General features: G+C 40.3%; 2 protein-coding genes across 2 annotated transcripts in view; one reads left to right on the forward strand and one right to left on the reverse strand.

The window, feature by feature from the left end:
- Positions 1-266: 266 nt before the first annotated feature.
- Positions 267-25,030, forward strand: TXNDC5 (thioredoxin domain containing 5). The gene is made up of 10 exons (XM_030971274.1): positions 267-538; positions 5,011-5,160; positions 7,868-7,973; positions 9,216-9,312; positions 11,615-11,730; positions 13,808-13,894; positions 16,883-17,023; positions 19,796-19,884; positions 22,635-22,764; positions 23,334-25,030. The coding sequence occupies exons 1-10, from the start codon at positions 321-323 to the stop codon at positions 23,454-23,456; spliced, it is 1,257 nt and encodes a 418-aa protein (XP_030827134.1). The 5' UTR covers positions 267-320; the 3' UTR covers positions 23,457-25,030.
- The window catches only part of BMP6 (bone morphogenetic protein 6), an 87,461-nt gene continuing 86,141 nt past the window's right edge, over positions 25,023-26,342 (reverse strand). Inside the window, exon 7 of the mRNA XM_030971273.1 lies at positions 25,023-26,295. Coding sequence (XP_030827133.1) covers positions 26,146-26,295 — 150 coding nt within the window. The 3' untranslated portion in view covers positions 25,023-26,145. The remainder of the gene's footprint in view (positions 26,296-26,342) is intronic.

The following is a 26,342-nucleotide window of genomic DNA, read 5'->3' on the forward strand; positions in this document are numbered from 1 at the left end:
TTCAAATAATTTTATAAAATTAAGGATTTCCAGAAATGAGCGTGTGTCAATATTAAAAAAATATAAAATCTGCAATTATTTTAGACTTCAATATGGATGTATAGAGCAATTTAATTAAGTGACATAAAAAATAGGTGTCGCGTGCTGTACAGCCAGCACTTTTACAGAATGCTGTATTGCCAGGCAGGAGGGTCCGGCTGTGCGGGCGGGGGTGCCCAGGGAGGCGGAGGGAAGGAGGCGGGCGGGGGGGGGGGGCCGCGGGCGGGGCGGAGGCGGCAGCGGCCGCCCGGGGCTCTGCCCGCTCTCTCTCCGGCGCTGCCATGGCTCCGTTCCGCTCCGGCCCGGCGTGGTGGCGCCTCCTGTCCCTGGCCGTGCTCGGCCCCGCGCTCTGCGGCCGCCCGGCGCGGGCCGAGCCGGAGCCGGAGCCGGGCCCGGCGGCGGCAGCGGAGGACCCTCACGGTCGGCACCTCTACAGCGCGGAGATGCTGCGGCACGGCGCCGCCGCCGCCCCCCACTTCGTCATGTTCTTCGCTCCGTGGTGGGTACCGAGCGCGGCGCGGCGCGGCCCGCGCCCTCCGCCCGCCTCCCTCCCCGTTGACGTGGCGGGGGAGGCGGCGGGCAGGGCCGGGCCGGGCCGGCGGGGAGGCCGCGGGGTCGCGCTGCCCCGAGCCCCGCGGCGGGACTGGCGGCGGGACTGGCGGGGAAGGGCAGCCCCGGGGGCCGGGAAGGGCTGGGACGGGGAGCGGGACCCCCGCGTGTGCTGGCCCTGGCCGCGGCGGCCGCCCCCGTCACGGAGCCACGGGCTCGGTGAGGTTGGAAAAGACCTCTGAGATCATCAGGTCCAACCTATCGGCGCCCGAAGCCGCCCCCGGCCGGGGCTGCGGGGGAGTCGCTCCGGCGTGCCTCAAAGAGACCGACAGCAGTCGCAGCTTGGCCGCCGTCACTTACTCACCCTGGGCCCCCCAGCCCAAGCTCGCCGATGCTTTCATTGCAGAATCTATGTTCTCTTTGCGTACACGAATTTTAAGGGTAAATTTGCTCTGTTAACCACCGTGCTGTGTCCCCGAGACCACCGGTATCCGTAGGAGAGCTGAAGAGTTGTGAGGTTTGTGAGAGACCCGCTGGGCTTTTGTCCTGGACTGGTACTTTTGGCTCGAGAATGGTTGAGACGAATGAGGGAGCAGTGCTTTACTGGATATTCCTAGTCAATAGCACAGTACTTCTCATCCCTTGGTCTTTCTCATGGTTGTTCATATTCTTCTCTCTTCTTTGCCTCTTCCCCTACCCTTTTTTATCTTACTGATATCCAGTAGATGTTATTGGGAGTCCTATTGTTAGGGTTGTTAGGTTTCTTTTTTACTTTTTTATTTTTCCTCCCAAGTTTTCTTTAATCTAGATAAAATAATGTGCAAAAGTTATGTTTTGATCCAAAGTTATCCATTGCTACATCGTGCCGTTTAGGCATATGAGACTCTTTGAAATCCATAGCAGGAAAGCATTTCCTTTGAAAACTTTTTTTTTTGTTATTAACATTGACTTTTTTATGCCATGTGAAAATGTTAAGTAAAAGCTCGAAAGAGCAGATGCCTTTGTTCTCTGAAGATCACAACAGTGGATGACGCCTGGCTTGCTGGTGAAGGACTTTTGCCTGAGAGTGCAATAAGGCCTGAGAAATGCCCATGCAGAGCAGGAGTGCATCTGTTTTCTGCTGTACTCAGGTGATGATATCTTCGTCTGTGCACACTTTGACTGACTCTTTCACAGGCATCCCTAAAACCACATGAGCTTTCTCTTATCCCAAGACACTTTTTGCAGGAGACCCTCTGCCAAAAGGACTGTTGCAGAATTCAGGGTATGCTGCACATCCTGAGCACAGATCAAAGGGAGCGCTGGCCTTGCCCTCTTGGATCAGATCACACTGTGCCCTTGGGACAGCTGAGGATCTCTGCTCAACTTAAGTGTGAGGGAACTGTGTTATTTACCAGATTTGTTGCAGCTTCTCTGGATGTTCTCCTCATCCTTAGCAAATCTCCTCCAGATCTCTGGTTCATGGCTTCAGGGCCCTTGGTCTGGATGTCTGGCTTCTGACAGGCAGCAGTAGGGCCAGGTTTCAGGTCCAAGGGAAGAGCAGAACAAAGGGAACATCCAAATACCTGAGAGAGTTCCTTATACCACTTACACCAGTAGTTTAATTGTCAGTGGGATCAGGGTGGGCAGCCTGACAGTCCTGGAGTCTGTGTTAGAGCCTCTTGCCCTGTTCTGAGGTGATATGCTAATCTCCCAATGCTTCCCACAGGCTGTTGTCTGTAGTTCCTAGGCAAACAGCCCAACATTCAGCTGGGATTGTCTTTCAGATCTATGTGGGTGCTGCTAATGTTGCATCATCAATGCTACCAGTTAGAGCTGGGTTAGAGCCAGCACCACCCTTCTCTTCCAGATTCTTGAAACAAATGTAGCAGAGGGCCTCAGAAACAGTGGTGGTACAGGTGGGGTTCTACATTTGTTTCAAAGATGGCAGGATACTCGAAGAGTATCCAAGTCACTTGCCATCAGATGTCATAAGATTTTTGTTCAGAAGGCTGTCCCACTTGGTACACCTGGGGACAAAACAGGTTACTCTCTTGGTGGCACAAAGTATTCTTAAGTTGTTTGCCATGCCAGTTCCATTTCTACAGAGGAGGGAGGTTCCCCTGGTTCCTTACCAGGAAATCATCTCAACTGCGTAGTTTTACTTTATTATTTTGACTCTTACAGGTCTTTTCAACATATGTTCTTACTTGGTAAATCTGGCAAGCCCACTGAGCTGCAGCAGAATTGATCACCAGAGTTTGTTGTTGTTGAATAGAACTCTGTTGGCTGGATTTCACTTCAGTTGACTCCTTCTGTGCAGATCAAGAATGGTCCTGGGCTGCTTATACCATGTCTGTGTTTTTAACTGGATAAGGATTTGAGCTATACCTTACTGTGGAGCTGCCCTTGCTGGCTGCAGAGCTCAAGTTCCACTAGTGGCCCCCAGAAATGTCTGTGTTAGCCTCTTTTAGATCTTCATTTGTGCTTCCCACTGGAGGCTGTGCATGCTTATGACTTGCTAGATCATGTAGGGATAATAGAGCAGAACTCATCACTGACACCCAGGTCTCCATTGTCCCCAGCAGCTCCACCAGCCCCACTGATGTGTTGTAGAGTAGCAGCAGTGAAGGAGTCTGTAGGTGCATGGGGTTGAGGGAAGCCCGTGATATTGCATGGTCTTGTTCTTTGATTTTGCCCTCCTTGGTTTTATATATATTTCCTTGGAAACATCAGAAAAAGTGTTTTCAGGACCATCATGTATCTCCTTCTATATAATACTATTTTGTTGTTGGTTTTTTTTTTTTTTTTCAAACTGGGAATGACTAGTTGATTACTGATTCAGATAGGAACATTTTTCCTGCTTTATTCTCAATTTTAGCTTCCATAATCCAAAGGAAGGAAAGGGGTGTGTATAGCAGAGATCATAGTTTTAAATAGGGACAAGGTAGCTCTGTCGTGCTTAAAAAACAAGAGGTTAATTAATTGGTATTCCCTTACCTAGTTTTCCATGCTCTGTTCTCTAACACCAGCCAGTATTCATTTGGTGTTTTGAATCACTGCATCTGCTAGGGGAAGGGATAAGAGTATCCAAAATTCTCCTCTTAATTCAAGCTCTGTGAAGGAGTTGGCTATGGAGGGACTTCGGTCAGAAGTTAAATATTTAAGGAATACTTGATTTTAATAATAACACATTGTATCCTTTCACCAGGACAATTCAGAATAAGATCACATGGGAGATTGTATTTGGCCTGATCATGGGAGCATGTGTGACCCATTGTGCCTGACTGTTACAGGACCTTATTAACATCAGAAAAAAATCTTTATCTTAAAGTAAATCTCAGGGGTTTTTTTGTTTGGTTGGTTAGTTTTTTCTCTCAATGATCTCAGGATAGAAAGGTGTGAATCCATGCAACTTTTCTACGAGTGTACTCAAAATCATTTGTATGAGTGTAATTATTTTAGGTCCAAGCAAAGTTCTCCAAAGTCCTTGTGTGATTTAATTGTTGCTTACAAAGTAGATGTTGTGGGTAATGCCAAGCAGTAACTGCTGTCATACTGTCAGTCTGAGAATGTTTTCTGTTACTCCAGCTTTGTATTTCTTAGATGTCTTGGAGGGTTGGCAAAAGCAGCCATTAAAGAGAAATGAAAATCCATTCCTTAAAACTTTCCATCATACTTTGAAGAATAGAGTATTGCTATAATGATTTGAAAGACTAGGAAAACAGTGAGAAGAATAATAGCTATTTTTTGCTTTTGGGGAGGTGCTATTGTAGGAACTGTATGAGGCCAGTTTTCTGTGTGTATGCAGATATAAAGAGTTGATGGTGTCCTGCTGGGGCAGAGCATAGGATGGGAGCATTTTCACAGAATATTCTGAGCTGGAAGTGACCCACAAGAGTAATCAAATTTTGGGAAACTGTATCATGAAATTGGATGTGATCTTTCTTGACTTGTGTGTTACAATTCCTCTGAAGCATGGAAGTGCAAGTGGCATTTCAAAGAGGCTAGAAACTATTGTGTTCTTACCGACTGCTAAAAAAAAGGAATTTTGAAATGTTAGAATGTAAAGAAAGCTGGGCAACCTTGCAGGATTTTTCTAGAATGCTGGAAGACTGACAGGGCTTTGATTAATAGCCTTACTAAGTTTGAGGGGTATTCATAGGATTTGTACTGTAAAAGAAGAGTAGCAAGAGATTCTCAGATCTTGATGATTTTTACATGAGATGTGTTTGCAGCATGCTGCAGTTCTTAATAGCATTTGCTGTTGCTTAGTGTGCAGTGCTTGAGTATGGAGGATTTCTGATCTAGCTGATAAAAGTTTTGATTTAAAAACTTGTTTAAATTTATTGAAATCACCGCTCTGCATATGACTTTTCAATGGGCTCATTCCCCTCTAAGTGGGAGCAGCTATTAAGCAGTATCTTGTCCCTTCTGTCACAGGTGTGGACATTGTCAGCGCCTCCAGCCAACTTGGAATGATTTGGGAGATAAATACAACAACATGGAAAACCCACAGGTCTATGTTGTTAAAGTGGATTGTACTGTAGATGTTCCACTGTGTTCTGAATTTGGCGTGCGAGGATACCCTACGTAAGTATAGAAAGAAGTCTGCTCCTATTTTTCAGTTTTCCATGATCCTATGCCAATTTCTTGAAGCTAACTTCTAAGCTATATTTTTGCTGGGTTTCTTTGTAGCCCTTTGGACCTGCTATATTCATTTTAAGCCTTTTTGCAATGTTGCCAAGTATCATGTGATACATAGTACTCTTCGGCTTTTTCTTTTTTTTCTTTTTTTTTTTTCTTCTTTCAAGAAGCTGTTTTATGTCTTGGAAGGTGGCTGTGTTTAGCTGAAGTCCAGAATTTTCTTGTTCTTTTGTGTGGGAGTACCTCTTTCTGAAGCAACAGTACATTGTGCAGCTGTGATATGCATGACAGAGCTGGTTTCTACTAACAGTACTTTTGAAAGTAACTTGCCACAAGTTTTTCAGTACACTGCACCCTTCATAATTGCCTTATAGGTGGTCTCTTAGATTTTTAGTGAACTAAGTGCTCATAAAGCAATAAAGGAATAGTATCACAGCATATCAGTGGTGTTACTGTGTGGATTTTTTTCTAGCTACATTTGCTTATATTGGTCAAGTATTTTAAGGTTGCTGTGTTTATGCTGTTATCAAGGATGTATGTCTTACTACCTCAGCTTTGGTAGGCAGAGCATGGTCTAGAGTATCTGTTAGAGGTCAGTGCCTTTGGGTTAGATGTGTGTTCCCTTTTAAACTGACAGAAAAGGAGCAAAAGGATCTATTTTTCACTCATGTCTTCTTTAAAGCTTCTTGCAAATATGGATGGGATCCTTTTATTCATCTTAGGGGGGATAAGTGAAGATTGTATCAATGATTATCTGTAGCCCTTCCACAGCCTGTATTTTTCAGTTTACTTCCCTTTGCTCACTTTGTCTGGTTTTTTTGCCAACCCCAGCAACAGCCTGAACTTTTCATTCGCTCCTGGCTGCACCCACTTGGACGCAGATGCGTGTGACTGAGTAGAAGTTGAGAGTTATAAATAGCACAGTCCTTGTTGAGATAGGAATTGTCAGTCAGTCAGGAATTGTCAGGGCAGTGTGTGTCTTGCTTCCACTACAAATACCAAGAAAGAATGAATATTACAGTTCTGTTTTCATATCTCCAGAAGTGAGCATTGGTTGTCATTGCCTGTTTGCATAGATTATGTTATGGTGCCCTTCCTCTTGAAACAGAGTGGGAGAGATTTTTGCATAGGAAACAGTCAATGGATGTGTAATTGCTGGAGGGTTTTTTCCCCTCCCTCCTCTTTAAGGTCATTGAATGTATAGGAATAGTTAGTGCTTGCTTTTATCTGTTTAAAAAGTTAAAAATAATAAGGCAGTCGTCTGCTAGGTATATAAATATAGCAATGAAGGGGAATTAATGGTAACAGTTCTCTTTCTATTTGAGTCAGGTTTGAACTAGCTTGTTTCTAAAATCCTCCAGCAAGGGAAATTTCAGTTTCCCCAGGCAGAGGTATTGTTGCAAATCCAGGTTATGCTGATCTCTACACTGCTTTCCTAAACACCTGTCAAAGGAAAAGCTGCATCCCCTTTTTATCCCCTCAGAGAAAAAGTGGCTGAGCAGGTCCCTGCACTTCACAGTTGTCTAAGGACTACTTGGTAGGGCAAAATAAATACTCTATCAACTGCACTAGAGAAAATTTACCCTTGTTTGCAGAAAATAAAGGTGCAGCTAGCTTTCTTTAAGATGTTACCTGAATTTGTTTTCTTACTTTTCAATAAGTATTACCAGGATGTGTGTTTTAGATATTCTTATTTTTCTTTTTTTTCCCCCTTCCTTATTATTCTGACTTTCTGTCATCACAAGGAACATTCAAGAGTACCTTGAAAAGAAAAAACAATGGGAGCTCCTATCTCTTTTGGATGTGTTTGCATTATGTGGTTTTTAAACACTTTTCATATGCTCATTTCTTCCAACTGTGGAACAAGAAGAGTGAGAAAAACATTTCAAGAAATTAAAGAAGCAGTACAAAATGACAGCTTGTCAAGGGGATGTGAGGGCTAGGTGACAGTAGTAATTGAAAGTCTGATTTGCTTTAAAAAATAAGACTAGGTCAGAATGCAGTATCACACCTTTATTAAATAGGCTTCCAATTTTAACTTAAAATTTGCAGTAGAAGCTTTACGTAGTCTATGAAAATGTTTTGATGGCGATTAATGAATGTTGCAATCATGAAGTCTGGATGCCTACAAGAAGTCACTTATCCTCTTGTCCTATTGACTTGTCTCAATGTGTTTTTAATCAGTTTAATACCACATGACAAGCCTTACACAGGGAACAAAAGGTAAGAAAGAAATTTCTGGGAAAATAAGTGCTAGATATTTTTCCTTTGGTGATGGAGAGAGGTGAACAAAACAAAATTGATGCTCTTTGATAAACTGAAGTAGGATTAATAGAACTGAATGCTGCAATTTTTAAATTGATTTTTCTTATTGATCAAAGTAATATTACACTATGCTGATTTTTAACTTGGTATGTCTTATTTTCTCTTTTAAAAATCTCCTTAAAGCTTACATGAGAAAGAAGAAGGGTTCTAAATTCTAGCCATGACACTTTAATCGGAAAGGGGTGCCTGATGCTGACTTAATAGTCAAGAGATCTGTTACTGCAGCCTGAGATGCATTGCCATGGATTAGCAAAGCACATTATCTTTCTGAGAATGTTTCCTGTGTGGAAATTTTTGCCTCACTCTTCTCTCAATTTTGACCCTTTAGGCTAAAGTTGCTTAAACCGGGACAAGAACCTCTGAAATACCAAGGCCCTAGGGACTTCCAGGCACTGGAAAACTGGATGTTGGAGAAACTAAATGAGGAACCATCTGTAAGTGAAAAAGAAATAATCTTTTCTGCAGGCTTACTTATCTATCATTTCTCTAAGTTAGGTTTCAATTTCCAGGAGGAAATCTGCTCCAGGTTGCAGTATCAATCTGAAACAGCTTACAAGTAAGTCAGAGTAGTAATTAAAACTGTCATCCTGTGACCTGCTCTCTGTTTCCTGCTTTTAAAATTACAGTACATAATGCAGTTTTAATGCTTATACATTTGACATTTTAAGATACTGTCCTTGCTGTCAATGCATTTGACACCTGTTCGCCACAATGTTTCTAGAGTAAGAAAAGCAATTTAGCTCTAATACATTATAAATTGCATTTGTGTTGGGCTTAATTACCTCTTAAAACATGGATGCCATCTTTAGCTGAGTCACCTTCTGATAATATTGTGCCTAAAGAAAGTTAAGTAAGATACGCTAATACCATCACTAGGAAAATCCTTAAGTTTAGGGGTATCATTCACATACAGGAGTCAAACCTTGCCTAAAATTAAATTTTTGATTGCTGTTTCTCATCAAAGAAAGCTTTAGTGATTGCTGAACCACAGTTAGAATGTGATTACATTTAAACAAACATGGTATTTTTAATAATTGAACATTAAATGCTAAATTATTTTAAGAAATATATGTTGAGGTTCCTAAAAAGTTCTTTTCAGCTCTAGGGTTAGAGTCTAGAAAGTATTCACTTGCTTTTGCTGAAATGCTCATGAGTTTCTTGCAAGTTACATGTATTAAGTCTTTGCTCCATTTCCATTGTTACTGTTTTCATGGAGCCACTAGGTAGACAGCATTCCTTCTGGCACTAGGGGAGCAGAAAATAGCTTTTGCACTATTTTTGAATAGCCCAGAGACCACTGAAATGGGTGTGATGGCAGTTGTGGCTGATGTGTGATGCTCTGGAGGCACTGTTATATAAATTGTGTTAATATATGGTGATGCAATGAATGCTACAGCAATTACTGTGCCCTGTGACTGTACTAGAGCACAGTGAAAGACGGGTATTCCACAGACTCTGATAACTCTCATTTATGTGGCAGTCCTTTACACCTTTTGCTTTCATGTAGTTGTTTTTTAGGAAACATTGGGTACCTAAATCATGCTAAATAAGGACATTGCTTTAGGAATTTAAAATTTCAGAGTCTATGGCACTATCACACAATGATGTGATACAAGAAAAAAATGTTGTGTATTTGCTGTAGAAGAGAAATAAAAGTTAATTTTTCTTGTGAATAGGACCCTGAATCTGATGTGGAACCACCAAAAGCCCCTGAACCTAAGCAGGGAATGTATGAACTCTCAGCAGACAATTTCAAGATGCACATAGCAGAAGGTAACTGTTTTTTCCAAACAAGAGAAACTTGGTTACAGAGACATTAGTAGTGGGAAGTCTGAGCCAGAAATGTTCGTTTTCAGGATACCTCCTTCTCACATTTATTTTCCAGCAATACCTAGTGAAAGAAGTAACTACATGGCATACTATGTAAAAATGCACTGGTTAAATTACATATTGCAGACTATAAGAAAGTTGAAGTGCAGCATCAGAAGGCAGTAAAATTATGGCTGCTAACCTCAGAGAAGGAGCTAGTGGGGCTTGCTCAACTAAACTGTCTCTTTTCCTGAGCTCCTTGCTCAGTCACAGCCCTGCCACTTTGTGTTTTTGCAAGTCCCATTTGCTCCTTCACTAGGTGCTGGTTTGTTCTTCCTCACAAGTTGTTATTCTGGATAAGTGTAATCCACCTGCTTCCTCCTTCCAGCCCCCATCCCACTCCAGTCTGGCCCTTTATTTGATATTGTTTAGCTTCCTTCCTCCAGAATTAATGTGGGCAAAGCACTTTGTCTATTTGGCTATTTTAAAAAATATTTTGTCTGGAAGCTTTAAAATTAATGCCAGGAGGAATACCTAATAAGGGAAATTTCACCACTCACATCATGTTTTTTTAGACAATGAGCAAAATCTTAGAATACAAACTTTGGGCTGGCATGACAATAGAGAATCCTACTTTCTCCATCTGTTATCTGAAAAAGAAAGGCTGGATAAAAGTAAGTGTTTGCCCATTTGAAATCACTAGGGAGGTCGAACTAGAACTTCTTAAAGTAACCATTAGCTCATTAGAAATATTTTCATGTGTAAAACAGCATTTTGTGCATCTAACTTAAAATTTTCCAGCATGTCTGGCTTAATGTAGAATTCAATCAAAATTCTCAATTAATTTCCTCTAAGCCATCAGGGATATGCTAAGCATTTGTCAGCTTAACTACCTTCTCAGACTGTAAAGTTCAGTGCATTGTAAATGTTTTAAGTGTTTTTATTATGTATCCATTGGCCTTCATAGAGGAGACATTCTCATGGTCATATCTGATGGTTAAACAGGTTTACAGTCATCTGTAAATGTGTTGTACTTTCTTGACTTCAGTTACGAGACGTTCGGTGCTTAAATTTAATGTGAGCCTTAGCAGTTACACCCACAAAGTTGACCTCTGTTCTTAAATAGCCTCCTTTCACCTTTTTGCTGCTCTGGGACAAAAATAAATTATATTGTTTTCTGTTGAGGAGAGTATGTCAGAGTACATGGTAAAGAATACCTGATTTTGACTAGTGTTCTTATTAATTCATGGGAAATTTGATTTTGCAGTTTACTTATCCAGTACAGAGCATGTCAATCAGTTTGAAAGTCTTGCACATGCAGACCAGTCAAGTTAGAGTACACTATTACTGCAGTTTGTTTCCTGGTTATTTTGTATTGCCTTTCATCTGACCTTCCTTTGTGGACAAGCCTTCAAACTAGAAATTATTTCAAGTAATATCAGCCCCAAAGCAGTCTTCAAAGGATTATGAAGAATTCTGCTAAAAAGAGCTTTTCTCCAATTGCTGGTGTTTCCTGCAAATTAATTTTTTCCCCTTATTTTAGTTAAGTTCGTTTTTATTTCATTTAACAAAGCCTTGCCTTGATGTATGCAAAAATGTGCAGCAATTTGAATTAATTAATCTTAATTAAAAGAAATTGCATATTCTGGTACTCTGCAATCAATAATATATACTTTTAAACTAAACCTTAGTAGGAGATAGTACAGGGACTCTCCTCTGCCTAAAATGCCACAAGTGTCTACTAAAGGCAGAAATTTCTGAGTAGGTGACATGAAAATTCAAAGAGCAGGACAGAAAAAGAAAAATGGAAAACTGAACAACATTTTTCAGATAATTAATGGACTTAATAATTTATTAGGAAACACCATTGCATGAAGTTGAAATGTAATACTTCAATTTATCCTGTTATCAACATATATTCCTTGGTGGTTCTTCCTACTCTGTAACAGAGCAACTGGTAAAATTAAACACTAAGGTAAATGGTTAAGTTAAAAGTATCAGTTTTAATACCTCATTTGTTGGCTTGAGATTGTGAAGCTGTTTGAATTTTCAGGAAATTTGGCAACACTGTGGGACTGCATACAGTATTGAAAACCTAATTGCTGAAGTATTTTGCCCTGGCCTTTGATTCGCAGTGTTTCCTATCTTTAACTCAGGAAATACCATGATAAATTTGCAGCCTGAGATTAGTACCTCGGCTTTAATTGCAGCCAAGTTCATTCCAAATTAGCTAAATATTTTTTTTTTTTTTTTTTTAACTTAAAAGGTAATCACTTCATCAAGTTCTTTGCCCCTTGGTGTGGTCACTGCAAGGCTTTGGCCCCAACCTGGGAGCAGCTGGCTCAAGTATTTGAGCATTCCGAAACTGTCAAAATTGGTAAGGTAGGTGAAGCACTCTTAGTTTGAAAATATGGTTTGTGTCAACATATGTTTCAGCCAAGAATCATGCCTTTTGTGCTATAATTTGCAAATCACAATTGTTTTGTTTGTCACCTCTTAATTCCTTTTATAGTCACAGTTTGTGTTTTTGTTTTGAGACGGTCATGGTTTTTTTTCTCACGCATCCACAGTTAAGAGGACCTCCCCCATTTTAAGCAAAGCCTTGTTGCAAACAGAGCTGCCTCTCTGCATTTCAGAGAGCTGGGAATAAGTTTGATACTTCAGATGCAGGGAATAGTATTTTGAGACTTGTTTTTTATTATTCATTTGTTTTGCAGAACTTGATAGACTTCAGTATTTATTTTGAGTGGGAAAGTGACTTCTAATTTGTTCTTTGCAGCATTGAATTCCTTAGCAAGCTTTAGCCCGACTGGGTATTTATGATGAGTTATTTCTTTGTTGGTTTTGGTTTTTTCCTCTTTTTCCCCATAAAACTTTTAAAAGGTTTCAGGGGGTCTTACACTTTAAAAATTGATATCTGTTCCTGCTTTACTATTTCCCTTAGGGTTGATAACCAGGTTCTGTGGTGTATTTACCATGGGAGCTTGTTACTTGTACGTGGAGTGACTACTGTGCAGAGGTATGGAGGTGGTCTGGCAATTGCAGTTACTGGCTTTATTTGCTGACCCATACCTAAGTCCAGGTGGCTCACAATGGGAATCCCTCTGTATCTGCCAACCATGGAAACTGGATCGGGCTCAACTTCCATGCCCCTAAACTTTCACAGTGGTTCCACTGACCTGAAATACTGCATGGCAGCAGTGTTGTCAGTCCTGCAGAGGGACTCTCCCTCTGCTGTCTCCCCTGCCTCTGTCCTCACAGCACTTTCAGCTGCAGTAGGAGGAATGAGCTTGATTGGTGCTTTTTAAATGCTTTTGAAAATCTGTTAATTCAGGTATGCTGTACATATACAGCACAGGCTAGCAGAGTTGAACTTCAGAGGAGACGTACATATAGATACATATAAGCACAGTTGAACTTCAGAGAAGACACACAAATATGTATATGTTCAGACCTGGTGGTTATAAAGTTAAATTCCCTCTGGGAATGAAATGTCAGAGGCTTTTTCTCCTTTGAATCTTTCTGTACTTTTTGATACCCTTGTTTGCTGTCTGATGAAATCGTTGCTTATGTATTTTTATGAAGTTACCGTTCTCTGGTACCCAGAGAAAAAGAAACAATAAGTTTCCAAAATTTCTGTTTTAATTAGTTGTCTGTGGTGTTTGCAGTTTGTATTACTGAGAGTTGCTGTTTAATACTTCCACTAAGATTTGTCTTGATGCCTAGACAATTTTGTGTAACTGTATAGCTTGTGAAATATATCTTGAAGCATGTCTTGGCTAAGATTTTAAGTCTGTAAGTAAACAGGAAACACAACTGTTTCTAAGAAGGTTGAACCATGACCTTCATCTAATCTGGGGGAATAGTGTCTTAACACTGTTTGATCTTTAGAATTGATCTTCAGTGAAAAGTTTATAAACAAGTAACTTTACAGACTATATTAGAATTGAATGTTGCTATGCACTTGGAGCTTCCCTTGAAATGCAGTGCTAACTGTTGACATGCCTTCTGAAATCTTTAAAGAGTAGTTTTTTAAAAAATGGCTGAGCCAGTATGTCTTCACTTTAAAGCTCTCTCACATTAGTGTTTTGTGTCTCATTGTCCATGTACTGATTTTATTAGCTGAGAATACCAAGTACTTTTTAATTGAAATATTTAATTATGTCTTCATTGTTCTTTGCAACTGCTACTACTTTCTTCTAGCCATACCTCCCTCCCCGATCCCTCCTTAAAAAAAATAAATAAATCAAATACACACAGGCCCTCCCAATTAAACAACCAAACCACTGTTTGGAAGGCAGACACAATCATTCTCAAGACAGTACTTGGTACTGAGTTTTACCAAGCCTTGTTGCTTGTTCCTATATTTTTCTGAGCTTTTAAACAAGGGAGGCTGTGATGCTTGTTGTATGTTTATTTTAGGCACTGAATAGTTTTGGATTTTATTCCCAAAATATAGGTCGACTGTACCCAGCATTATGAAGTCTGCTCTGAAGCCCAAGTTCGTGGTTATCCCACACTCCTCTGGTTTAGGAATGGTGAAAAGGTGAGTCTGCAAGTTCAGCAAAAAATCACCATTTTTCTCTGAATAATATTTGGACTGTGCTTACATTCTGAAAAAAAAAAATCTGCTTGTGAGAGAAAAGATGTCAGATGTTAATTTGGGTACTGGAAGAGGTAGACTTTGTCCACAGATAAAGGTTTTTGTTCTCTGTTTTGCAAACAACTGATATAATGTTCATAAATCTGCAAGCAGGATCTCCAGTTATGCTGCTGTGTGAGAGAATTCTGGGTTTACTTTATCATAGTATTTTACTTCATATGGAACACAATAATATAACTGAAATAGAAATAATAATAAAGTATGTAATTTTCACAACGTGTATCAGAAGGTTCTCATCTCTAAGTGGTGCCCATCTGCTCAGTGATGTCTGGAGATGCAAATTTTCTTTTTTATATAAACCCAAACATTGCACATGACACTGTGAGTGAGAATCTTGTGGGCCCAGTTGATATTTTTCCTTGCAGCAATTCAGAGAACTAAAATATTCTGAAATTATGAAGAGGTAAAATATTTATAAATACCATGTACCTGAATAGCATATTATAAATTGTGGCATTATTTATACTATATCTCACAATTTCAAGACTAGTGAAATATATTCAGTGGATATTCAAAACAGACCTGCAAGAAAACCCAGGACTACACTTGTAGCTCTTATGTGCTAAGTTCTTGGCAGAGGGAAGGATGAGGGGGTTTTCTCCCATTCATCTTGCATTCCTTTTTGAACATTTACAGTACAACGTTAAGTTTTGTTACTTGAAATGGTTTAGTGGCCACTGCTTGTGGCCATTTTCTGGCACTCTGAAGAGAAACTGGCTGCAAGTACATAGCATATGAGGTTTGGTATAAGCACCCCTACAAGATCAGACACTAGGGAATTTAAGTGAAGCAGCCCTTGTGTTTTTAATCCAAACCAGATTCACATAAGTGTGCAATAAGTGTGCAGCTTTGTGACCTCAAGCAGCACAACTGGAAGCTGAGGGAGTGCTCAAATCAAGCATGGAGGCATGTCCAAGGCTAGAAGTTTTTTAGTTAATTAAACTTTAGTTTAAACATTGTAATAACTGCAGTTCCTTGGAGTTATTTCAATCAAGAGTGCAGTGAAAGAAAAAAAAATCACTGCTGTTGTATTTGGTAGAGCTGAACCTCGGCCATTAATCTGAACAGTGTATTTCAGTTGAGATCAAACTGTCTTTCCCCACTGGCAGTGTGGCATTCCTTGGTGGAATACTGCCTCCAAAATCACATGTTCCTCCATGGGCTGTTACAACATATTTGAAAAAACACAGAACAACCTCAACAATTTTCCAATAATCTGGCCCAGAAATTCTGAAACTCTCTCTGGCCGCCATAATACTGGTCAGTAAGGGGAAGGAGGAGAACTGATTCAGTCATCCAGCCTTGTCTGTAATACCTTCATCCCCTTTGCCATAACTGAAGTCTGGCATCTGTTGCCTCCGCTTGAGGCGTGGCAACCTGGATCGGGAACAGCACGGCGGCAATCCTCTTGCCACTGGGTCCAAGGACTGGCATGCACCAATGTGGTGGACGGTAAATGGCGTTTATTAACGGTTGGACAGGGTCATTTGTAACAGGGGTTAACGGCTAACAACATGCGGGGCTAAGTAACGGTAAAGGGGACGGGTTCTGTCTGCCCGTAACATCGAGATATCCTGCGGCCGGTCCCTGATCTCCCACAGGCATCACACCACTGCTGGTGGTGAGATGCAGCAGATACTATGGGAGGAGCCCTGACCCTGCCCTGCTGACATGGGTACAAACAAACAGGTACAGGCTTCTTGCTCCTTAGGGATTGACTGACACCCAGTGCCAGAAAAGGGGCAGTAGTTACAGGAAACATTATCAATTACAAAAGAAGGAAAATGTGTAGAAAGAGTTCCAATGATAAAGGAAAGTTGAAGAGATATCTGTTCTTCCTTCTAATGTATGGAAGATTCTATGTTGTTTCTTAAAGAGTCTTCCTTGTCTGCAAGAGGAAATCTTGCAGCCCACACCACATAGGACCACATCTCTAGATGAATTCTATTTGAATTCTATTTGAATTCTACTCAAATTGGATATGTAATGCCTCAAAGATATGATGTCTTTTCTGAACAGGAAAATTAATACTAATTTTCACAGACAGCCCTGAGGGCAATCATGCAAGAACCAAATTGGAGAGGGCCGACAGTAGGTTTGAGACTAAAAGCTGCTCACAAGTGCTCTGATTTCCTGTTCTGACAATCTCTTGATTGTTTGTTCTCTGGATTTGGAAAGTACCTGAAATATGGGGAAGCATCCAAGGTAAACTGTGGCCTCCCAAAGATCTGGCTGGCTGACTGCTTCATGTGCAGGTTAAAAAATAGGATTAGACTTTTGGGAGAGTGGTGCCATTAGAAATGTCTGCCCTGCAGCAGACTGCTGTTGTCTCTTGCTCCCAGATGAACCTAGGTGCCCAGAGTGCAATGCCTTACTATTTGGGTTTTCCAAAGACTTGAGGCAAGTGTGTAGGCCAGAGGAATGACTGTGTAGTCCAGAGACAGGCAAGTTAAAGTTTTCAGCCCTGTCAAGCACTGCGTAGAGCTCACAGGGTAACAGAGACCACACCCAAACCACAGTGGGTATTTTATTGTTCCTTGTAGTAGAGTTAGATTAAAAAAAAATATATAAAAAGCTGACTAGGGTGAGACCAAAAGGTCAAAGTGGAAATGTTTCAAAAATTTGCTTCTGTGTTTCTAAAATATCTTTCATTTCAAGGGAATGTTAGATTGTTCCCTTTGGGTGCTAAAGAATCTGTTGCAAAAGCTGAAGACATGGCGTGAATGGAATGTCATAGAGAAGTTAAAGAACTAGATAATCATATTTATTATTTATTTGCTTACACTTGGCAATCTTATGTTTTACTAGTAATTATTTATTTGCTTTGTCAACTGCATATAGAAGGTTGCACAAACTATTTGCTAATTGTAGGGTGACCAGTACAAAGGGAAGAGGGATTTTGATTCCTTGAAAGAATACGTGGATTCTCAACTGCAGAGCTCTGGGAAAGAGCCACCAGCAGATAAACCTGTTAAAGCCCCACAGCCACCTGCAGAGCCCACCCCTGTTGAGGTAAGTGCTCCTGCACTCTGCAGCAATGTAAGGTGTTGAGACTGTTTTAGCTGCCTGTCTGAGTCTTCCATGCATTTCTCTCTCTCTCTCTGATAGCTTGACAATTTCTGGATGTAAACTATACCAAATACTGCCCTGGATATTTTTTTTAGTAACTAAAGAGTGGAATCAGATCACAAATCCTAGAGATACTTTTACTAACCTGATGAATTGGAGAAGGAAAAAAAAATCTGATTTCTATTTTATGGCTGCAATAAGTTATTTAGATACAGGCATAAATGTGGTCTTTTTGGCCAGTGAAACTGCTGGCACCTGAGTCTGTATGACAGTATATTTCACCACTATAGAGATGAACATTTCTTGCAAGATTAACACTTGAATCCAGGAGGATGGTGCAGACTGCTAAGCCCCTAAAAAAAGCCAGGGTTCTATACTTAGAAATCTGTTTATCTGCAGAAGCAACGAACAAAGACTATGAAGCCCAGTACCAATATGGTAAGGTAATGTGCCCTGTGACAAGAAAACTCCTTGGCGTTTGGAGACTTATTTTTATCTTGGTTGTTGGAACTACAGGCTTATGTTGTGAAGAAATTAGCAGAAATAACCTTTGTACAATTGTAGTTCATGTCATATAATTTTCTGTCTTTTCTAATCTGTTTGGCATTTCATCTGTCATTTTTCTTGGAGATGAATGAAAAATTGGTGAGGCTGAGAAATTAGGGATGGATATCAAACATAATTTTTCATGAAATGTGCAGAACATACTTTCTGCCTACAAAATAAGGGACAGGGATTTACACCCCCTTGTGCTGTAGAATTTACTTAAATAATTAGGCAACAATATTACTAATATAAATACAGTTTCTATGCAGCTTCTTACAGGAAAATATTACCTTTCCCAGCTGACTTTTCCAGCAGCATTACCCATCTTGCATAAAGTGGCTTACCGAACATTACAGACCACATAGATTTGCAATTGTCATGCTCTTCAATTTTTATTTTCTTAATTGACCTCATGTTTGGAAGATCTCAATGAGCTGGTGTTAGTACAATGCCAAAAGTAATTAGTTGTCTTTCTATTTTTATAGAAATAACACAAACCACATGTGACACAAATTCCCACTTCTGCTTTGCGTTCACCAGCACACACACAAGGAAGAAAGGATTGTTGGGGGATTTTTTTTTTGCCAAATAATAGTAGACATAGTGTAGGACTCAGCTTATCCTTACAACTTTTATCTTCAGACCCCCTGACTCTTTGTTTTCAGGAATTTTGAAACAAGGGGCCAGCCCCTGTAGCCAGAAAACACTGCATTTGCCATCAGTTGACCACAGGCAGCAAAGGCAATGAGTTCCCACTCCAAATTTGTGTCCCAGTGTTGAGCCCCTACTTGGATTCCCCCATGTTTTATATAGCCCAAGTACTTGCAGCCCTTTTACAGAAGCTGTACTTTTACATCCATGAGACTTCTCTACTGCCAGACATGGCTAAAATCATACAAAAAATGATCCCAGTGGATTAAGGCAGTGTGACAAGCAGATGCTCAGATTATGGGATTGTCTTTTTTTGAGACACAAAGCTAAAATTAAGATATCTGATATTAAATTTATTTTTGTGGTTATATAGTTCACATTGCTATTCTGATAGTAATCTACAGATCTTTAAAATTCATTTTACTGTGCAAATCATGGGAAAGTTGTTACTCATCAGGTTTTCAATTTTGTATCTTAGATTGTATATTATGTTTGGAACATCAGTTTTAGATAGCCATTTAGGAATAGCAGAGTAGAAGCATAGTGCTTGCTTTTTGTTTCATTTAATTATTTCTGATTATTTAATAATTAGAAAGTATACAAATATAATTTCTAATTTCTAAATAATTATTTAGAGGTAATAGCGCTTCAGCATAGTGAAATAAGTCCATGAACTAACAGTTATTTACAGAAATGTTTAAAGATACTGGATAATTTGGATTTTCAAATTTATTTTTGGCTTCACAAAACTTACTGGGATTAAAATAGAATTGATAATACTGTCAGCTGTGATCTTGTTTTTCTTCTGCTTTCATTTGATTTTGAAGCTTTTATAGGCATGAGGTACATTTATTTGTTTTTAATCCCTCCCACCCTTAAAGGTCTCATGCAAAAAATGAAGTTTCAGCTCCATGTTGTCGTGTGAGACTATAAGCAATGTGCTTTCCTCCCATCATTCCCTTGCTCCTGATATTATCAGGAGTAGAAACATTTCCTGGCACCCATGCAAGTGTGGTGTTGTGATGTCCTCTTGACAGGCAAATCTGTGTTTCTGGTAACAGTTTTTTTGTGAATGCAATGCAGGGGAAGAAAGAAGAGAGCAGCTCTTGAGACATCACTTATATGCCTTGAATACCTCATTAAAACCGCAGATGTCCATTACCTGCTTGAAGCCAGCTCCTGTAAGGGTTGTTCCTTGAAACATAGTGCATTAAAATTAAGGTGATTTTTTACAATTACTGGAAATCTGGATACAGGCAAATCCTTTGAAAATAGGAAAGCTTTGTTTCTCCAATTATGGATGAGATTCAGTGTAAAACGCTCTTTTCTCTACATCTCTCTAGGGAAGGAAAGTTGCTGAGAAGTAAAAGGCAGGTCTGCTGCTGCTACTCTTGTTTATATTACCAACAATATTATCTTTTCCAATTCCAGTTTCCCTTTTAGGAATGTAAAAGCTCAGTAGACTGATGTTGTATATACAAAATGTTTTGACTTTTTTTCTCCTTTTCTTTTTTTCAGAGGCAGGCTGCAGTGCTCTCTCTCTCTGAAAAAGACTTTGATGCAACCATTGCTAGGGGGATCACCTTTATTAAATTCTACGCTCCATGGTAAGAAGTTTGCAGCTGTTGCTGTTCAGGATTATTGCTGGCTAAGATGTGAGTGCAATAGTTACTGTAGTACTGGATTTGTTGTCTTGATCTAAACCGTGAATTAGCTGAAAAAATGTGTGTGTTGGTAAGAGTCACAGCAAAAAAAAGCTCAGTCTTGTTTAGCTCCCTTGAGCTGCTTCTCTGTGGAAAGGCTGACACAGAAGCTTTACCATGTCAGCCTCCAGGTACTGCTGGGGTAACAGGGAGAGTGAAGCTCTCTTTGCAGGTGCAGCACGCTCCTATCCCTGGGTTAGGGTAAGATGAGGGGAGTATATCACCATATCTCAGTACTGAGAAAGGAGAGGATGCTTGCCTTAGGGCACTCTCCAGCCTCATTAGAAGCCTCATTGGAGCACCTGAGTTTTGATACAGATTATTAAGCTATGGATAATTAACTCTCCAAATAACTGTTCAAAAACTAATTTGCACAAGTGACAATTTTAAGATGTTCTTAAGAGTGTATGCTCATGCAGAATGTTCTTCAAGGGACCCAGAGCAGATGGTGTAGGTGTAGATACCCAGTGGAACGCATTGGAGGGCAAAATAAAAGTCACGTCTGGCATCTGCCATTCCTGCTATATCCAGCAGAGCCTGGGACCCCAGATGGGTTAAGACCTCAGTATTACAAACTTGTAGAAGAAGTATTTCCTGCTTTTTCTAACTATTCCCTTTCTGAGACAAAAAGAAAGTTTCACGCTTCTCTCTCTGTTTTATAGAATTCATCTTATTTGTGCCTCTACAGAATTTAATGAAACCTGCATGCCATCTTGCTCATCCATTGCTGGTCTTTTAGCCAACAGAAGGAAGCCTAGTGTAGGGGGAGAGATTAAGATTAAGCTGTATTCCACTGTGTGAAAGATAACACATCTCTGATTTAATCACTAGCATTCCATTAACACAATGTATAAAATATAAAAAGATCTTTTGTTTAGGTTACAAAAGGCCCCATTACAAAGCAACACAAGCAAATGCCACCCATATTTAGAATGCTCAGGCATCTCAAAAATATTGCCATTTAACTTCAACAGTAGGCATGAATGTGTTTCTTAGTGTAGGCAAGAATAACCTGGGAGCATTTCATTTCACTTAAGCTCGTGCTGGAGGCTTTTCCAGTGTTGTCACCCTTTGCTGCTTGAGAACCACTGCTATGCTCTCTTCCATCTGTAAGATCTGCTTTTGGATTTGAGCAAGTATCTGCCACCACTGGGTTAGGAAATGTCCTGCCCATAACATGCACATCCCTCATCTTTTACTGCTCTTTCCCCACTGCCTTTATCCCCTCTACTCTGGGAGGGACTTAGATTGAGTCTGTGCCTGTGCTGCTTCTGCCTCACCTGCAGAACTGGCTGGGAAATTCAGTTAACACCTGTGCTCAAGAGCGGCTTCCAGTCTGATTTCTGAAGCAAGGGCTTGTTGGCATATCTACTAGTTCATTACCTGGAGCAATTTTTTGTGGGAGAGTTTGAGATCAAGAAATTCTCTCCTTTTGATTATCTCTTATTAACAATACCATGTCTTCATCCCATGAGACTATCGTGGGATGCTGCTGGATCTCACAGATAGGATCAGTGCTGGATGGCAGGCTGAGAAACAGTGGTTTCAGGATGTAGAGTCACCAGTGTGTGCTGCCTGGCTGCAATGCTCAGAAAGCCACCATTTAGGAAAATGCTTCCTATATTTATGTAACTCGTATCCTAGTTTTAGCTCTGAAAGTCAGGCTTATGACTGCCTGTAGTGCTCTGCATATAAATGACCATATTCTCTTCCAAGTGGATTAACTTATGTAGGGCTCAGCAAACACTATTATGTTGCTTTCTAGTTCTGCCCTTCAGTTAGTTTTGGATAAATATTAATGTTAACTTGCATTGTAAGCACAAAATCGTTCTGTTCTAGTAGTTTTTGTGCGTGGTCAGAAATGCTTTTATACTGTCACTGTGTATTAACAAGGTAGATTAAATATACACTGGCTTGCATTAAGAAAACTTCTACTGAGACATCTTTCATTATTTTTGTAAATGCCCTGATTCAGCCTCAAGGCAATTATGGGTCTGTTTTAATAACCCAATTAAGGTGCAGCTGGGTTAGAATAGTATAAGCAATGCAGATTTAAAGGCTAAAGTGCTTTGGGAATTCTTCTTAAAGGCAGTAAGAAATTCACATTAGGAACTTGACTAAGCCAAGTTCAAAATATAAACAAAATTAATGCTAATGGTCGAACTGAAAGAAATTAGGAACTGGAAGAAATTTAATAGGGAAATTAACATCTCATTTAACTAATTAAAACTTGGGCTATGTAGCTTTAGCATGACTGGCATATTCTACCTGAAAAATTAATTCTACAGACATTCTGTGTCTTCCTAAAAGCATTTTTGTTTCCAAGAGATCTTTTTTTTTCCATTCAAATATTCTCTGTGCTTGTCTTTATTTGGCTTCATATTCCTCTGTGGGGTAAAATGTTAATGTACCGAGATCTAGAATACCATTCTAGGCAAGACCAACAAAGGCCAGAAAGTACTTCAGTGCTTAACTTAAATAAAATCACTTCTTTTCTTAGCTCATTTACTGACATAATAATGCAACTGAGTTGGAGGGCCAAATCATTAGGGGATAGGAAAGGCTGCTAGTTAAACTTACAGCAATTGCAGCAAGACAGTAGAGATAAAGTAGAAAGTGTATCTGTTAAACAAATCTCCCTCCTTTGTTTCTAGGTGTGGTCACTGTAAGAACTTGGCTCCAACCTGGGAGAACCTTGCCAAAGAGCAATTTCCAGGTTTGACTGATGTCAAAATAGCAGAAGTGGACTGCACTGTGGAACGTAACATCTGCAACAGATTTTCTGTAAGCGTGAAAGTTCTGAAATGAAGGGGACAGTATTGTGTACCAGATGTTGGAGGCTCCAGTGTGCAGCCCAACTGGCTGCTGCACTCCAGGTGCCTGCTGACAGTACAGCTGTGGTCTCTGTTAGCCAAAAAGAGGCACCTGGTGACATAATTTTGTTCCTGAACTGTTTGTTCGGGCTTGGTCATTTCCATTATTGGACAAAGCTGAAGAAGTCCCTACTTCAGGAAACCTCTCTGAAAGCACTAAAGCTGTCTTGCGGTATCCAATTCCAAATTCTCTTCCTAGAAAAAAAATGTCTTTCAGAGCTGTTAGGCAGACAATTGAAGAAAGACGGCTGTCATTCCAAGAGCCTAGAGGAACATGTATTACCCCATTCTCTTAAAAATGTTCAGAAATTGCAGGTTGGCATTGAAAGTTCTGCTGTGGGTTTGTTTTTTTTTTTTTAATTAAAATGGCTTACTGTTTTAGAGGGATTTGATGGCTTTTCACAATCAGGTAAATATGAGTGATGGATGCAAGTTTGAACATTAATAGCAAGTTTCTTTTTTTGTGTGTGTCTTTTGAAGGTCCGTGGTTATCCTACACTTCTGCTTTTCCGAGGCGGAAAGAAAATCAGTGAACACAACGGAACGAGAGACCTCAAATCACTGCATAACTTTGTCTTGCGTCAGGCAAGGGATGAACTGTAATAAAAGTCTGGATGCTCTGTCCCTGGCTGTCTCTGTACAGTAGCTGAGGGATTTCTATCTTTGCTAATTTTCAAATAGTGTATTTGGGGGGTGGGGCTTTTTTTGTTTCTTTGTTTCTAGGAAATTGAATGTACTAAACTTTGGTATCTTCCCCTTGTGTGTGTGTTAGAGACATGTCTCTGTGTGTGTGAAGGAAAGCTAACAAGTAGTTACTGTGCAAATCAAGAGTATTTTCAGCATTGGTAGTTGCACTGCATTTCTGCATTCCTGCAATGAAGTGAAATGGTTTCCTTTGAGACCAAAATACGTTAAGAAAACCAACTGAAGGGCAGCAGTAGAATATTTTTGTCTTCAGGTTAGATCTGGTTAAAAAGTAATCCTTACAAACTGCTTACCATTACTAGAAAGGCAAAAGCTACAGCTGTGTTGAGTCACTTTTGCCTCTAGAATTGTACTTAATCCTTATTTGTCTTAATATAGCTGCTGAAAGGTCAAAAACACACACACCTTTGGAAGATACCAGGCCACCATGAGCTGGTTGTTTCCTGTTAATCCTCTCAGCATGGGAGGTCTAGCCATAATGAAAGTGATGGTACTGTAACATGTGCCTGAACGTTACTGATGCCAACAGTGTACATGTGTCAGGTGCATTTCCATAGGCTGCTGCCATCCAGCTCCAGAGGCACAACGATGCTCTACTTCTCTAGAGCCAGAGTGAAAAATAGGTGCTGTTATAACTGCCCCCGTTAATGGTAAATGACCAGTCAGACTCCAGAGCTAAGGACGTGTTTCCTACCCCGGCCTCAATCCAGACATTGTGCTGACCTGCTCCTTAGTCAGAGTACCCAGAGAACAACAAGTAATACGATGTTTAAGATTTTTTTTCCATTCAGCTCTTGTGCAGTAGTGTAAAATAGTTCCCCCCTTCTCGAGCCTTAACGTTTTTCCAAGCTGTAAGCATTGATAAATTTGAATGCTAGGGCCACACACTTTGTGGTGTCTTGGATTATAATATGAATCTATTCTTTGGTGCATAAGATGTTCCATGTTAGACTTAACTGAAAGCCAAAGAATTTACATTGTAGAACTGTCATGATACAAAGGCAACAGCAAACCAAGGACTGAATTCTGCTGTCTCACGTGCACAGAAACTCATGAGGAATGAGGATTGCTACAGGCTAATTTGACTAATCTGTCAAGATGCTGGGTTTTGTCCATCATATGGAATAAGTTGGGTTGCTTTTCTTTTTTATTAAAAAAACAAAAAGGCAAAACATCAATGAACTTTTAAACCAGTGAATTTCTTCTGGTTCTTCACTTCACTGTCTGTCCAGAACTTTTGATTCTGTTCAGTCTGAAAATGTGTGAAGGTGAAAAAGCCACAGTGAAAGCTAAGTGTTGTACTGGCAGATGTATTGGATCAAGGTGTGTACTTCTGCCTTTCAGGAAGCCTTTATTATGTTTTTAACAACTTTCTAGTGAAGCACAATCTCATGAGTTTCTTGTATAAAATCAAAGTGGTACAATTGTTTACACTGAGATTTTTTTCTAAATAAAAACTTTTTAAAAAAGCAGTCTTTCTATAAATGATACAGCACGATGAATATACAGTGACAAGTGCAATAAATTATAGCTTGTATTTACAAGAAGCCTTTTAAATGCAAGTAGAGGTAAGTGCATTTAATACAGGTTTAATATTGATCAAAACAATTTGCTATTAGCTTCTGCTAGACAAACCATGGCTCTACGCTGCATTTCCTTTATACCAGTTTGTTAGTTGCATGAGTTGAAAGGGAAAGATTGCGAATGTTGTTGACATTCTGTCTTCCTGTAAACAAACTGTCCAGCTAGAGAATTAATGGCCCCTAAGCTTTTACGTCTGAATTACAGCTGAAGAAGTGTCCTGACTTCCTTCCTGGGCAAGTGGTAGTAGATGAGGCAGCTCTACGTGGGGAGTGGAAGGAAGTTGCATAAGAGCAAGTGTATAAATTTGTATTGCTCAGTCAGATGGTGAACTGGGAAGACCAGCCAGGGTCTGAGTTCATGGTAGTGTTTCTAACAAAGGGTGCAGCCATGCCATCTTACACTTGCAAGATCAAAGTTAAACAGTGCTGCGGAGAACTGAAACATCTGCTTTGGCACAATTTTAGATGCTTACTGTCATGACAGATGTTAGGAGAAGACTTAACAGTCTAGGTGCAGTAACTGGTCCTTCTGGCCAAAAGGATCTTGCACAAGATGTACACTCTATGTCTGAAGTACTAACACCACTTTCTTGAGCTTCTCTGCCTCTCCCCCTCATTTTCCCTCCCTGCCCCCAAAGAAAGACCTCACTTGTTTTGGGTGTTGGTGCTTATCTGGTAAAATTGTAGCACATATCCAAGCACCTGCTACAGGTCAAGCTTCTCTGTGAGATTAAGACCATCCCAGCCAAATATAGTGTGTGGACATTTTGCTCCTGCTGAGCTGGATGAGCAGCCACCATGGTGTAGGGTCAGTCTGTAAGAAGTCCAGCAGTTTGCTCCCACCCTGGGGGGTGGTCCCTACACCCCTTCCTCCCACAAGGCACATACATGGTGTTCTGAAGGGTGGTTCATCACGTGGTTTTTTCCCCCCCAAGGTCGTGAAAACAGGGAGGGGTGTATCCAAGTTCATGGCAGCATCACAGAGTCCGTGTGAAGACTGTTCGTCAGTGACATCCACAAGCTCTTACTACCATGTTCCTGTATTTCTTCAAGATTACATTAGAATTATCATCGAAGTAAAGGACAGATATGGCATTTAGTTTGGTAGGTGCACAGCATGGTTTGGGAACATAATCAGGATTCATTAGATGAACCTGTTGCCAAGAAAGAAAACACAACTGAGACACTGGTATATTGTTTA

Source organism: Camarhynchus parvulus, chromosome 2, assembly GCF_901933205.1.
Source record: "Camarhynchus parvulus chromosome 2, STF_HiC, whole genome shotgun sequence".
NCBI lineage: Eukaryota > Metazoa > Chordata > Aves > Passeriformes > Thraupidae > Camarhynchus > Camarhynchus parvulus.

What these genes read in the sequence shown, in the direction of transcription:
- TXNDC5 (XM_030971274.1), top strand. Translation starts at nt 321, where the DNA reads ATGGCTCCGTTCCGCTCCGGCCCGGCGTGGTGGCGCCTCCTGTCCCTG. An exon ending in GGTTTAGGAATGGTGAAAAG is followed by an intron (nt 13,895 to 16,882) that starts GTGAGTCTGCAA and finishes TGCTAATTGTAG; the next exon opens with GGTGACCAGTACAAAGGGAA. An exon ending in ATTAAATTCTACGCTCCATG is followed by an intron (nt 19,885 to 22,634) that starts GTAAGAAGTTTG and finishes CTTTGTTTCTAG; the next exon opens with GTGTGGTCACTGTAAGAACT.